The following is a 13,436-nucleotide window of genomic DNA, read 5'->3' on the forward strand; positions in this document are numbered from 1 at the left end:
AGAGCTATACCCAAAGTGTTGTCCCTCTCAGATGTCCCCAGGAGTGATGAGAGGTGCCCCTGGGAGAGAGGCCATCTTAAAAGGGAGGATAATGTGTGGTGCACTGCAAAAGAGGGCATTGGTCTCTCAAACCAGGTTCAATATTGCAAAAAAAAACACGGGGGAAAATCCCATTTGTTCCAATTTTTAAATGACTTTCAGTTTTGGTTTAATTGTGTGTTGGACATTGGTTTGAGAGGATCTAATTTCTTGCATTTCTTGCGCTTGACTTGTGAGCTATATAAAAGTACAATGTGTATGCTTCCCTTTTGAACAGTAAAGAGTGCACTTGGTGTTTAACAATGAAAATGAAAAAAAAAAATGGAAAGAAACTGAACACGCACCAGTTTTGATCTCATTTTGCATTACACTATGACAGTGTTTCTATGGTTGAATGTAACAATGGCGGTGTCTCTGCTGTTCAAATATCAGTGTAGTCCATATCTGTGTCCCCCTTTGGGTCAGTCCTTGTTTAGAAGTAGTATAGCAAGTGTCTAGTCCTATTTTTGATCTGGTTTAGCCTTAGTTTAGAAAAGGAATGTTACAGGTTTAGAACTTGAAACTGGTTATAGGACCAGACTTAGATAATATTAGAGTAATACTGGGGGTGCGCGGTGGCAAAGGTGGTTAGCGCTCTCGCCTCTCAAGGAGATCATGGGTTCGATTCCCGGAACAGACCAACATCACATGATCTGCATGATCTGCAAGTCTGCATGTTCTCCTCGTGTTACCGTGGGTTCTCTCCGGGTTTTCCGGCTTCCTCCCACCGTCCAAAGACATGCATCCGCCGCATCGCCAAAATCCGACACTGCCTCACCTTCCCCGCTGCTGAATCCCTCATCCATGCCTTCATCTCCTCCCGCCTCGACTACTGCAACTCCCTCCTCACTGGCATCTCCTCCCATTCCCTCCATAGACTCCAAATGGTCCAAAACTCCGCTGCCCGCCTCCTCACCCACACCCGGTCCCGTGATCACATCACTCCCGTTCTCCGCTCTCTCCACTGGCTCCCCATCAAGCAGCGCATAAACTTTAAAATACTCCTCCTCACCTTCAAAGCTCTTCACCACCTTGCCCCCCCTACCTGTCTGACCTCCTCATCCCCCACCGCCCCACCCGAGCTCTCCGATCCTCCTCCTCTCTCACCCTGACTGCACCAACATCCCGACTCAAAACTTTTGGCGACAGAGCATTCTCCCGAACAGCACCCCGACTCTGGAACTCCCTCCCCAAACCTGTCCGCCACTCTCCCTCACTCACAACATTCAAATCCCGCCTAAAAACATACCTCTTCACCCAAGCCTATGACCTCCCCTACCCCTAGCCTCCTCTACCCCATTGCCTACTCTTCTACCCCCTGTTACATCCCCATCTTTTTCTCTCTACTTCTTCTGTCTTGTTCATTTTATCTGTATATTAATGTGTTCTGTACGTGTTGTCCCCCCTGTCTGTAAATACCCCCCCCTTTTTTATTATGTTCAGCGTCTTTGGGTCACTGAAAAGCGCTATATAAATAAAAGTTATTATTATGTGTTAGGTGACTCTAAATTGGCCCTAGTGAATGAATGTGAGAGTGAACTGTCTGTAATGTCTATGTCTCTGTGTTGGCCCTGCGATAAGTTGGCCACTGTCCAGGGTGTACCCCACCTAAGGCGGTTAAAAGTGCATTTGGCTGGTGCATGTTATGGCCTTGTGTATGGATAGGCTCCAGTCACCCACGACCCCGAAAGGGAACAAGCGGTAGAAAATGGATGGATGGAGAGTAATACTGCATGGTAGAAGTTGTTGTGATCCACTTCTCTCGCTCACTCTTCTATATGTTTATGTGGGTCCCCTTCCCCTCCTCTCGCTGCCCTTTTCCGGCTCTCCAATTAGACTCGGGCGGCAGGTTTCCATCAGCTGTCGGCTCGTCTGCAGCAGCACTCTTCAGAGCAGAGGCCTGTCAGGAAATGAACTCATCACGGGCTGACAGCTGCTAATTTCTGCCTCTTCCATGTCACACGAGTGGCCTGCTGCAGTTAATAATGAGCCATCCAGCGCTGATTAGGGAGATACACGGAGAGGCGGGGAGTGGGAGGCTGGGGTCCGCACAATACAGTAAACAATCACTCAAAGCGACATGCACAAGGATATTAGAGGAGGTGCAGGGACTGATGAGCCTGTTCAGAGCAACATGGAAAGTTTATGAGAAGAATAGGCTCGCAATATGAATGTTATCTGCAGCTGAAGGCACAAAGATCACTTGTTGGAGTTATTTCTGGCAATGACCATTGACCCTGACCTTTAGACTGTAGATTTATGCAATGCACTTCACCTCCAGTCAAACATTCACACAGCATAAACTTTAACCACAAATATGGAAGTGTTTGAAATGAAATCTTAAACGTGAACTATGGGCACTATGTACGTTTTCTGGTGAAGAGTCCGTCATGGTCAAGGTTTAAAATACACACTGCCCAAAGTAGTGTACAAATAAGACAATATACAGTAAACAGCAATAATACAATCACTCATCTTGTCTTTAAAGTCAGTGCAAAGAGGTGCATTTTTGTGGACATTTAAAACTCTCAATGTCAGAAGCAGGTCATCATGATATTGTTCTGCCTTGAATGTTCCACAGTATGGAATAGAACGTCATGACGCAACCTGACAAAGTATGGTTTTGGACATTTATAAAAGTGTACCATAATGTGTAACAGTGCAAGCAAAACAGAATCATATTCATGAGACAAGCAGATGGGCGGTCCCTTCACCAGGAAATGGACTTAGTGCACCTTTAATAAACTGGCGGGAGTAATAACATTGTAGAAAAGGTTTTAAATTGAGTCATTCGGACATGGTTTTTGAAATAAGTAAAGAAAGTTTTGACTGGCATTTCAGGACCATTCCTAGATGAATGAGGGATTAAATTGACAAATGCAGTATAGGGGTAATTTACACAACATGAGATGGCATTTTAACCACAGAATTAGAAACACATTTCACAGATTTAACTTTCATTCTTTTTGTTTAATTACTTTTTTGTGTAGCATATCATCTAATTTATAGATGTGTGTGTATTTGCAAAAACAAATCTTGATTGTCAGAACAATCCACTTGAGTGTAATTTTCCTCAATAGTTCGACATGATAGAGGCTTTACCCTGCAGGCTGCAGACACGTGGCCCCGGCGAGTGAGCATCGGTGCCGAGTACTAAAGTGAGAGAATCAAAGGTAGCCAGGTGTTATGTGGAATTAAGAGTCCGCCTCACTATATCCAACAGTGCAGTTTGGGTTTTACTGCTCTTTCCCTCGCTCCCTCCCTCCATCCATCTGTAATCCTCCTCCACTCTTCCCCTCTGCCCACCTTCTCTCTGCATGTGTGAAGAGATGGTCTTTTGATGCTTTTTGGTCCAAGTGCTCTCTCTCTGCTTCCAGTGGTCAGCCATTGTTTTGTATAGCCGTCATACCCTTCTCCCACTCACTCCATCAGAGAAGCGGGCCTGTGTAGGGGCCTAAATGAATATTGATTCTCCCTCCAGTGCTGAATACTGCAGGGGGAAAAAAAAAGAATGAGAGTGTTGTAGGCAATGAGCAGAATGGGCCTGATGGAGGCAGAGAATGAGGATGACGATTAGGATGATGGTGATCATGATGGCGATAATGATAATGGTAATGACTGTGTTAGTGATCAGAAAGCATGATGGGGCCTAGCAGCTGATGCATGTGCCTGTTGCATCTGTAATAGCATATAGTGGATTTTATTGTCGTCCATGTGAAGATGTCGGGCGCTTAAAGCTACACTACAGGTGAAATAAGGCACATTTTTGGGCATTAGAAATTATTTTCGACATCTTCTCCATGTAATTCAAAAGTGAAATGTTATATTCAAGTAGAGGAATCACTTTAGGTACACATACAAATAGTGTTGGATGAAGTTATTTTGTGATAATAACTGAATTCCCTGTATAGAATGTGCTGTGAAGGTGAAAGCTTTTCAACATGATGTTTTAAGGTTAAAAAGACAAAAAACATACACCATTTTTAAAAACTCTGCTTATTAATTTATTGTTAGAAAAGATACTCCATGTATTTCTAAATTTGTTGTCTTTACAAATAGGAAGCATGACAATGTTTAGTGCAGTTCATAACATATTGTCACTACAAGAAAAGAAAGCTGAATAAAACATTCTAAAATAATAAAATAAAGAATTAATTTGCCATATGTTGTAAAATGTAAGATGGGCAAATCATCACGCACCAAAATTCACTGAGCTATTACCGGTCGGAAAGGGAAAAAAGGGGAAAAAACAAAGAAAGATGAGGCAACTGCAAAAATAAATTGAATTGACAGAAAAAAAACAAAAACACTACATTGTAACAAGGAAGACTCTAGAACTGACGTCTAACTCTGATAGTGTTATCCTTCCAGTACAACATTATGGGGCGTCCCGTCCACATAGACCACCATCTCCTTGTGCTCCTGCTGCTCCACCTCGGCCTCCCCGTACAAACCCTCCTCCACCTGTAACGTGCAGTCGTCCAGCTCCGTCACAATGTAATGCGTCCCATCGTTGTTCACGATCACCTGCGTCAGTCCTTCCTTCATCATCTGGGACGCGGCCAGCTGGAGCACCTCCTGCATGCCCCCCTGCCCTGTCCCGTCCACCACCTGCATCTCCTCCTGCTCCTGCTTCACCTCCAGCGCGTCTCCGTTCTCTTCCGGGCCGACCATCTCATGAACCACGGTGGCCGCCCCGACTTGCATCTCCTCCTGTTGCCCCATTTCGGTGACAGCGCTGAGGAGGGCGTCGAGAGCGGTGGAGGATTCTGAGACGATGTGGCTTTGTCCCCTCATGGCGACGCCGGCCCCAAGCTGCTCCCTGGCCTCCCCCGACTCCAGAACGACATACTGGGTGCTGCCTCCGGCTAAGTGCGCCCCGGCAGACGCCACCTCCCTGCCCGATGCGATAACTTGTCCGTCTTCTGTGATATGTAGCACCTCGGCTACTTGTCCCGCCATAGCTAAAGTCTGTAGAGTGGCAGCTGCCGACTCCTCCAGAGCTTGGTCGATGGACACTTCCCCTTCGCCGTAGCCCTGGATGATAATGACTTGTTGGACCGGATCGTCCAGTGATGCTTTTCGGCACACAGGTGACCCCATTAGATCAGTTTCCACAAATGCAGCCCCTTGGCCCTTCAGACGGCACTCAAACGACTTGGAAACAATACCTGGAAGACAAAAAACAACAAAACAATGTGTTAAAACGTGCTGTTTTTGTACGTTTAACTGTATAATTGAATAAATCTCAACATCTAGTACCGGTATAATTGGTGGCACTGTATGTTTGACCATGATCCTAGGAGTAAATCTTTGTTTTATAGTTTACTGTTTAGAGCCATGGGTTAAATTTATAAATAGCACTACTTAGTCCTTGCTCTACATTGGTTTACACTTTTTGATAAAGTTTTCGTTTAGAAGTGTTTAAGCTGAATTATAATTGGTTTAGTCGTGATAAAGCCCAGTTCTTTTATTTGTATTGACCAAAGTTACTCAACTTTAAAGGCACTGTATCTGATTTTTACCGTCTTAAAAACATTGAATACCCAAAAAGTTCATTTTAAACACATTCCTAGCATCCTAATCATTCCCCACTGAGTTTCTTTTTCACAACCTTCAGAAGCCAGAGCAGAGTTTTGCTGTCACTGTAAAAATAACAACCAGCGTTCAAACTGCGCATCAGCATTACTTTCAGAGACAATCAAAACTATTTATACTTGGGTGCAAATGGTGCACAACGGTCTAATTTTGACCCTAGTAACTGCTTTACAACATACATGTTCTGAGAAAGAAAGCAAAGTAATAGTAGTAAGTACTATTAATTCAATTTAGTTATGAAATGATTAAGAACAAGCAAACATTATGGTCATCCACAGCCTTAAAACATGCCGATAACCATAACACTGACTGAACAGATCCTGACGCTTTCCTAACGACCTGTCTGACGGTCCTGGTTTGATTAGCTGGTTTAGCATCACATGTGGGACAAGAAGTAGAAGATCATAAGATAAGCTGATATAAAAGGTGATAGAACTTCATATTTGTGTCACTGAATGCTTGAAAAGAGACAGAGTATGGAGACATTAGGCTGCAGAAGAGATACAGCAGGTGTTAATTGAGCCACACGGTGCCCTCTCAGATCACAGGTTGCCATGGTGTTTCCAAGGTGATAGAACAGTGTTAGAAATGCAATTGTTTAAACAGCGCCTGCCTCAGTTAGACACTTGTGTTGTCTAATATATGAAAAAATTGACATTTACTCACAATAGGTCATCTAAGAGTTTAGTGCTATTAGATGAGCACTTATTATAAATCTATTGTTAAAAACATTTGGCTGAACAATGGATCACAGTGACAGAAAGAGGATACCATCATTTTGTTTCTGATACACACTGTGGTTTCAGGCTGCTGTACATTTAAAGCTGACACTTGAGTTGACACGGAGCATAAACACTGGCCACTTGTGGTCACTCTCTGGCTCATTGTCATGCCAGTCTAAACTGTGTATTTCTTTCATTTCCTAAACATTTCCTTTGCCTTTAAGTCTGAGTCAAACTATTTCACCAAACCTCAACAGAACATACTTCAAAACATTTTACACTTCAACTTCTTAAAAGTTGACATTTGAGCTGTACAAGGTTTACCCTCAAAGGCAGCGGCAAGATCACAGAGATCTAAAAGAACAGAGAAACAAACTCATCAATCATTGATATACCTATCTCCTGCTGACATTTAATGTCCTGTACTCACACGGGTGACAGTGCTATCGGAAAGTTGTGCTCTGACCCAGGTGTGCCCTGTCCTCTTCCGGCGTAAACAGGAGAGAGGAGCATGCTCCCAAAACAAGAGCGCTACAACGACAGGAAGGCAAGTAGCACTGCCACTGTGAGTTTAAGGAGAGTCTAAAGATGAAATATGACCGTCTTTTCAACCTGGAGAGGCTCCAATATAGACAATACGCATAGTCGATAATGAAAGATAAACAATTAAGAATTATATAAAGAAACATATAAGAGCTGCACTCAAAATAACGACACAGCTATATATTGTAATGGACTTCTTGGCATTCGCTCTTAGATACAAAGATGTGTATTATTATACTTTTAAACAACATACTTTTTTTATTCCTTTATATATATATATATATACACACACACACACTTTATTTTTCTATTGCATCTCTTTCCAAAGTGACCAAAACTTTTGTACAGATCTGTAAACCGTTGCAAATGTTTGTCAATTGACCTAAAAAAAACAAGTCTCTATTTGCAGCCTTTTGAAGTGAAAATGTCACTCAGGGGAGGCCTTTGTTTATAGTGACACTACAGAAAACACAAGTTCAGACCCCACTATTTATTTCTTAAGTGACAAGTGCAGTAGTTAGTGTGTGGAGGGGAAACAGTGCTGTCAAAAACAGCTAGAGGAAGTTGGCATTTGGAGAAGAGGTTACCCATTTACACAAAGCCATGTGCCCGTGCTAACTGCCTACGCCAAAACACTGTGAGCCACGAGGTCAGCCGGAGAGGACAATAACTCAACAGTGTGCACTTTCCTGCTGGATAAAACCATAAAACTGAATGTGTGTTTTTGCATGTAAAACCCCCTCGACTCGTATATCCTCTTAATAATACACACAATTCATGCATGGAAAAGCCTTCTTTGTACCATTCATGTTCATAGGTGAGTGCATGTTTGTGGCCTATGAAGGGGTGATATATTCTCTCTAATATCTAGAGCTGTACATGACATTAATTGTTGAATCACTCCCTTCTTGAGTCTCACAACCCTTTGTCTATGGCAAGTAATGATGGGCAAATTGATACCAAATATCGATTTGATACTGACAGAGGTATCAAAAAGGATCGATACTCAGAAAACAATTGTTGTTTATATTTTTGTAATACATTGTTCATATTTTAGTTTTTTGGGCACATATTTACTATTCATATTAGTTCAGGCAGAGGTTGAAATAATATAATAATGGTAATTGTCAAACTGGGGAAACAGGCATTTTTTTCAATTAACATTTAAATGTAATCATGTTAACTGCTTTAGTGAGATGTGTAACTTATGCACTTCAAGAGTTTAAAACTTCTTTCCACAGTTATATCCACGTGGTAACACAAATGTGTAGTAACTCATGCATTATTAAGCATCACTCCTGTTTATAGGTGAATGCCACATTGCTGTCCCGTGTGGGTGGCAGTATCCTCTGTGGTCAGTCTATTATCTATATGTCTTATGTATGTGTGTTTGAGGCTGTGGGGGTGGAGCGGCGCCTCACATTAGCTCAGCGCTGGCCCACTGAGGTTTATGGAGTGTCACTCAGTTGCCGCAGCCGTGAATCAAGTTAATGTTGCAGATCCCATCTCTTCAGTTGTCCTGCACTCCCGTTGGAAGAACAACATTTGAAGAGCGTGATTTGGCCGCGGCGAGGAGCTGATGCCTGTTTAATATGTGTTTGGAGTGTTCTGACTCAGTGACTGCTTTAACAGGAAGCAGGGAGATGGATAACGGAGAGGGAGGCAGCCTGCTTTATTGGCTGTGATTTGAAACAAGATGGAAGCTCCTTGAGAGGAATAAAACGACAAGAGCGGATGGGGCAATCATCTTGTATCACTCAAAAGTATTAACATTCCTGAACAGCGTGTGATATAAGGTCAATTGACAAATTATTCTGATATAAGACATTTTCAGCACTTCAGCACCACTTACACGATGGTGACAATAAAAAGCTCAGACCTGGTATTTGCTCTTTAGGGATAAATACACAAGAATGTGGTGAAAATTAAAAAAGTGACAAAAATTAATATACTTTTATGAGATTTAAACTATAACTAATGCCCATAATGCAGTTGTTTTCAGTCCAAAAACACATGATGCTGATATTTTTTCTGAAAGCCTAAGGGAAAGATGAATGAAAAACCTCATCCTGAAACCAAGCAGTCACTCACTTAGCATAGCGTTTACATTTTTTTTTAATTAAATGCGGTTACACGTTTTAATACACAATGCTTTTTGCAATACATGTCAAAAGCACAGCATTTTTTTTTTATATTATCAACAACCCATTTGAAAATGTGATGACACCGTAAATGAACTGCCCTCATTTGGCTCAGCACACCTCTGCCTGCTGTTTAAAGACTTAGGTGCTCCCTAGACTGCAGTTTGATAAGCGTCGCTACAGTGACTCCTCTTACAGCAGCCGGCCTGTGTTAGCAGCAGGTCAGCTCCGGAGCCTCTGTGCTCAGTGTACGCTACAGATGCAATTATCGATCAATGGATCAATGGACTGGCCAGCGGTGGGGGCCCTGGGGGGCTCTAAGTGGCATTACTTCAGCTCAGAGAGGCCGCCCGGGGAGCGGTCAGACAGCACTTACCAGCAGTTAAGAGAAATTAACCTTAACACTGAGACACCAGCACACACACAATCAATTACATTGGCTGTAACACAGGTCAGGCCGCTGCAAATGTAAGCTTAGTAAATGCAATCCCACAACTACACATTAGTCTTGGTCTATCTGGAACAACCGCCATTCTTTAACATGTGGCCTATTTTAACAAAACCCTCACCTTCCAAATCTCAGCGCAGCCAATAACAAAAAGACAGTCTAAGTCAGTTAAACCGTATCAAACCATAAAACAAGCTATGAAAAAACATGCCCACCGAATCAATTACAAGGTCAATATGAAGACCATGGGAAGCTTAGGATCCAGCCTTAACCACAGCACAAACCCCTTTACAATCCTTTTACCGATCCATTACCTTCAATTATAGATATGAAGCCAGCGGGTGGAGATGGCTGAACATGACACACATATGGCGGTTATTTGTGGCGGATTTTAACACATGAGGTATAGAAGAGTGAGTGGGTGGTGTGTTTGATAGAAGCAGTCTTTTGAAGGTGACACTGCTAAATAGATAAAGTGTTAGTTGTGAGTGAATCCAGGTCATGAGGGAAGGTCTGGGTATGAATGAAAGGGTGCACAGGCACAATATTTAGGTGTGGATTTGCGTTTGGGAGCATGTAATAGCAGCTCTATTCGAATTCAGTTTTCATGCATCTTTAAAGGCGCCGCACCTGATTTAAAAACGTGAAAAGCGTGCATTTTGAAGTCTTTGCAGCGGTCCACATGTATTGCTCACTACCCTAATGCATTTTGAGCATCCTAAATAATCACCGCGAAGAGTTTATAAGCGCTTTTCACAAGTCTCTGAGCGAGTTTTGCCATCACAGTGCACTTCCTGCTTTGCGGAGAATAAAACGCTCTGCAATTAGCTGCAGAGCGCACAATGGACTAATTTTCATTCGAATGGAAGCTTTTACAATATATCTGTACTGTGGCAAAACAGATATTATATTAAATGAAAAGAATTGGGTGCAGCCCCTTTAATATGGCTTAATGTTCTTACTGTCCCAATTGTGTCTTCAGTCTTTCACCACTTGAATTTGAAGTTCAGATTTGAACGTACAAACGTGTCACATTTGAATGAGAACAATAATAGTGTATGATTACAAGCTAAACAAACAACTTCCATATGTCATTTCCCACTCCCCATCATTGTGGTTAGATATTTTTTCTTTTGTCTACTCTCGACTTGAACAATGAATAATTGAGTGGCGCGCGGACTTAAAAACTGGTGACTCGACTACAACGCTGCCTTGCCCTTAGTCCTTTTGTTGTCTTGTGTACACAGTGACCTTAGCTGCCTCTCTCTCTCCTCGCTGGTCGTTTTCCAATGCGTGAATGTGTATGGACAGCTGTGTGTATGTATGTGTGTTTGCACAAACTAGCGGGTCAAGCAAGGTCTGGTTAGTGATGGCTCTACTTTGTCTGCTAGGGACAGCCGCTACTGTCACCTTTACAAACGCCATGAATCAAAGCCAGGCAGGACAGGCCGGCTGACCAAAAAACAACCAATTATACAGCGACGAGATTGACACTGGGTGGACAGGGCACGGAGAGAGATGGAGACGCACCCCAAGGACGAATAAACACAAGAAAATGAGGGCACGGACTGGCAGCGGGCCTTCTGGGCTCTTAGTAGTTCTGTACGCAGCTTGGGAATCCACCAGGGAAATGGAGAAGTGGGGGGCACTGTTCGGGGAAACAAAACAGTTACTGACGCTGATTTTCCCTTATGGAGATTTGGTGTGAAGAATCTGTGGGCCACAAGCGGCACTGTGCACTCATTTACGACGTTCGTACCAGAATAAGCCATAACATTACAACGCGATCTCACAACTTAATAAACCTGAAGATCGGCTCTGTACTTGGAGCAAATCTGAGATACTTAAGATAGTTCAGTCTCACCTCTGACAACGATCTCAGATACAATCCATCTGTAATCATTATTTAGAAGCATCGTTAAGCTATTGTAGAGTATACAGATCAACATCTGATATGGATTTGTTACGGAATAGTCTTTGACGATGAAGCTTGTTTTTATTCCAATGGCCATTTTATCATTCCTTTTACAAAATCTGGCAAAAAACAAATTAAGTAAGAACTTGGGAGTGAAAATAAGGCAATGGAGTATTTATGACGGTTAAACAGTAATAAATCTAATGACAAATTGGTCTGAGTGACTGACATCCCGGTAATGTGGTTTAAATGTGCTAGTATGACATAATAAAATCAGGGAAGGGGAAGGTAAATGGCCAGCTAAAGTGGAGGTGACATCTAAATTTAGAGACAATATAATTATGGCGGTCCGGCACAGAGAGGGCTCAGGTGAGAGGCTCCAGTGGTCAAGAAGAGCACAGGTCACTGCTCTGCTCTGGGCCCTGTTTCTGCTGACAGAGGACAACCTGCTGAGGAGTAATCTGCTTCACTATCGCTGCTGCGTCTTGTGTCTCTTAGGTCTTCGTCCCCAGAGGGAGGGCAGAGGGGGGACAGGGCAAAGGTGAAGAGGCCAGACACAGTTCTTCTCATCAACTACACAAAATGCCTATCGTGTAATTTCTCTGTATCCTTTAATCATCCACTTCCTGACAATTCAAGCAGAGGTAACAGTTTAATCCAAAACCAACTTTAACAACCACTGCTGACAATTATAAAAACAGAAGTCAAAGTCATAAGTTTACACATCTTCCTACTCCTTTTTGAACCTAAATACAACACTAATGGAGCACAATCTAAAACTTGAATGAATGAAGTGTTTCATTCTGTGATTTTGTAAGTCAGGGCTTGATTTGAACTGGAACAAGATCCAACAACTCTCTGGGTGCGTTCCACTTGTTACAAGACCAGATTTTCAACCTTTATGTTTTGTTGTTGTTGGTAAAAACAAATATCGCTAACATTTTCATATGAGCTCTCACAGCACAGTGCCACCATCTGCAGTCTGTGAAAGTGGTTCAGAGTTATGATGGTGAATCACAGTTTACACATTTAGTTAAATAACTAAAGCTGCAAAACAGGCTCGTTTTGGTCACAGAATAAAAGTTCACGACAAAGGTTAGATGAGGATGTTACATTTGACATCACAATATTATTAAGTCACACACTTCAGGCTAGAGTTGTAAACAGCCTTGTGTGAATGAGCAACATTTGCACAGATCCGTCCCAAGCATCAAAGCAGCGTCAGGCAGAGCTGATACAGGGAGCGGACAAGAGAGGACGGTTATCTGCTCTGGAGAGCGAGTGTGTGGAAGGGCATCTGGGCTTCAGCGACAGGTGCTGCAGTGACTTGAGACAAAATGAATGAACATTCCAGTGACACATGCATCAAAATGCCCTACAACTAAATCACATGTACCGGTACTTCATATGGTGTAAAATGTTCTGGCACTTCTGAATGCCTATGCTCACTTATTGTGTGCGCTCCGGAAAGGTTTTGACCTAGTCTGGACCCCGTTCTCAAAGCCACTTTTTGATCCGGCAACGTCTGATCTACAAATTAAGCCCTGTTCTCAAAGTTTCTGTTGGTTAAATCAACAACTTTATGACGGCCTGCGAGGTGACTGCTGTTGTGATTTGTTGATGATCTTCCCAAATGTAAAAATCAATAAACGTTTTTGAGCCTCGAGTCTAGAAGAATTGTTTCTGGTGCATTGCATTCAACCTGCCTTTAAGCTGAAAAAACATGCAGTGGAAGAGTCGAGCTCAGCAACTCCACAAGTCTCATGCAACTATCTTTAGACCAGACATGTGCCAGAGCAGACAAAGTCCTTCATCTCACTGAAAGAGAGAAAAATACTCCCTACTCCTGGAATCGAGCTAGAAAAAACGTTGAATTCCTATAAAGGTAGAAAAACAGTGTCCAGAGTTTTACATGGGGGTCCTTTAGCATGTCACAGTTGTAGCAGTAACAGCGGTAGCGAGTGGAGAATCGGAGCAGTTGGCTGTAGATA

The 13,436-nt window shown here is 42.7% G+C and overlaps 1 protein-coding gene across 1 annotated transcript in view; it reads right to left on the minus strand.

Annotated features, from left to right (window-relative positions):
* Positions 1-4,058: 4,058 nt before the first annotated feature.
* The window catches only part of znf407 (zinc finger protein 407), a 128,927-nt gene continuing 119,549 nt past the window's right edge, over positions 4,059-13,436 (minus strand). The window contains exon 10 of the mRNA XM_072460399.1: positions 4,059-5,249. Coding sequence (XP_072316500.1) covers positions 4,438-5,249 — 812 coding nt within the window. The 3' untranslated portion in view covers positions 4,059-4,437. The remainder of the gene's footprint in view (positions 5,250-13,436) is intronic.

Source organism: Eucyclogobius newberryi, unplaced genomic scaffold, assembly GCF_026437365.1.
Source record: "Eucyclogobius newberryi isolate DKJ021-1_F unplaced genomic scaffold, fEucNew1.0.hap1 SCAF_3, whole genome shotgun sequence".
Taxonomy (NCBI): Eukaryota; Metazoa; Chordata; class Actinopteri; order Gobiiformes; family Gobiidae; genus Eucyclogobius; species Eucyclogobius newberryi.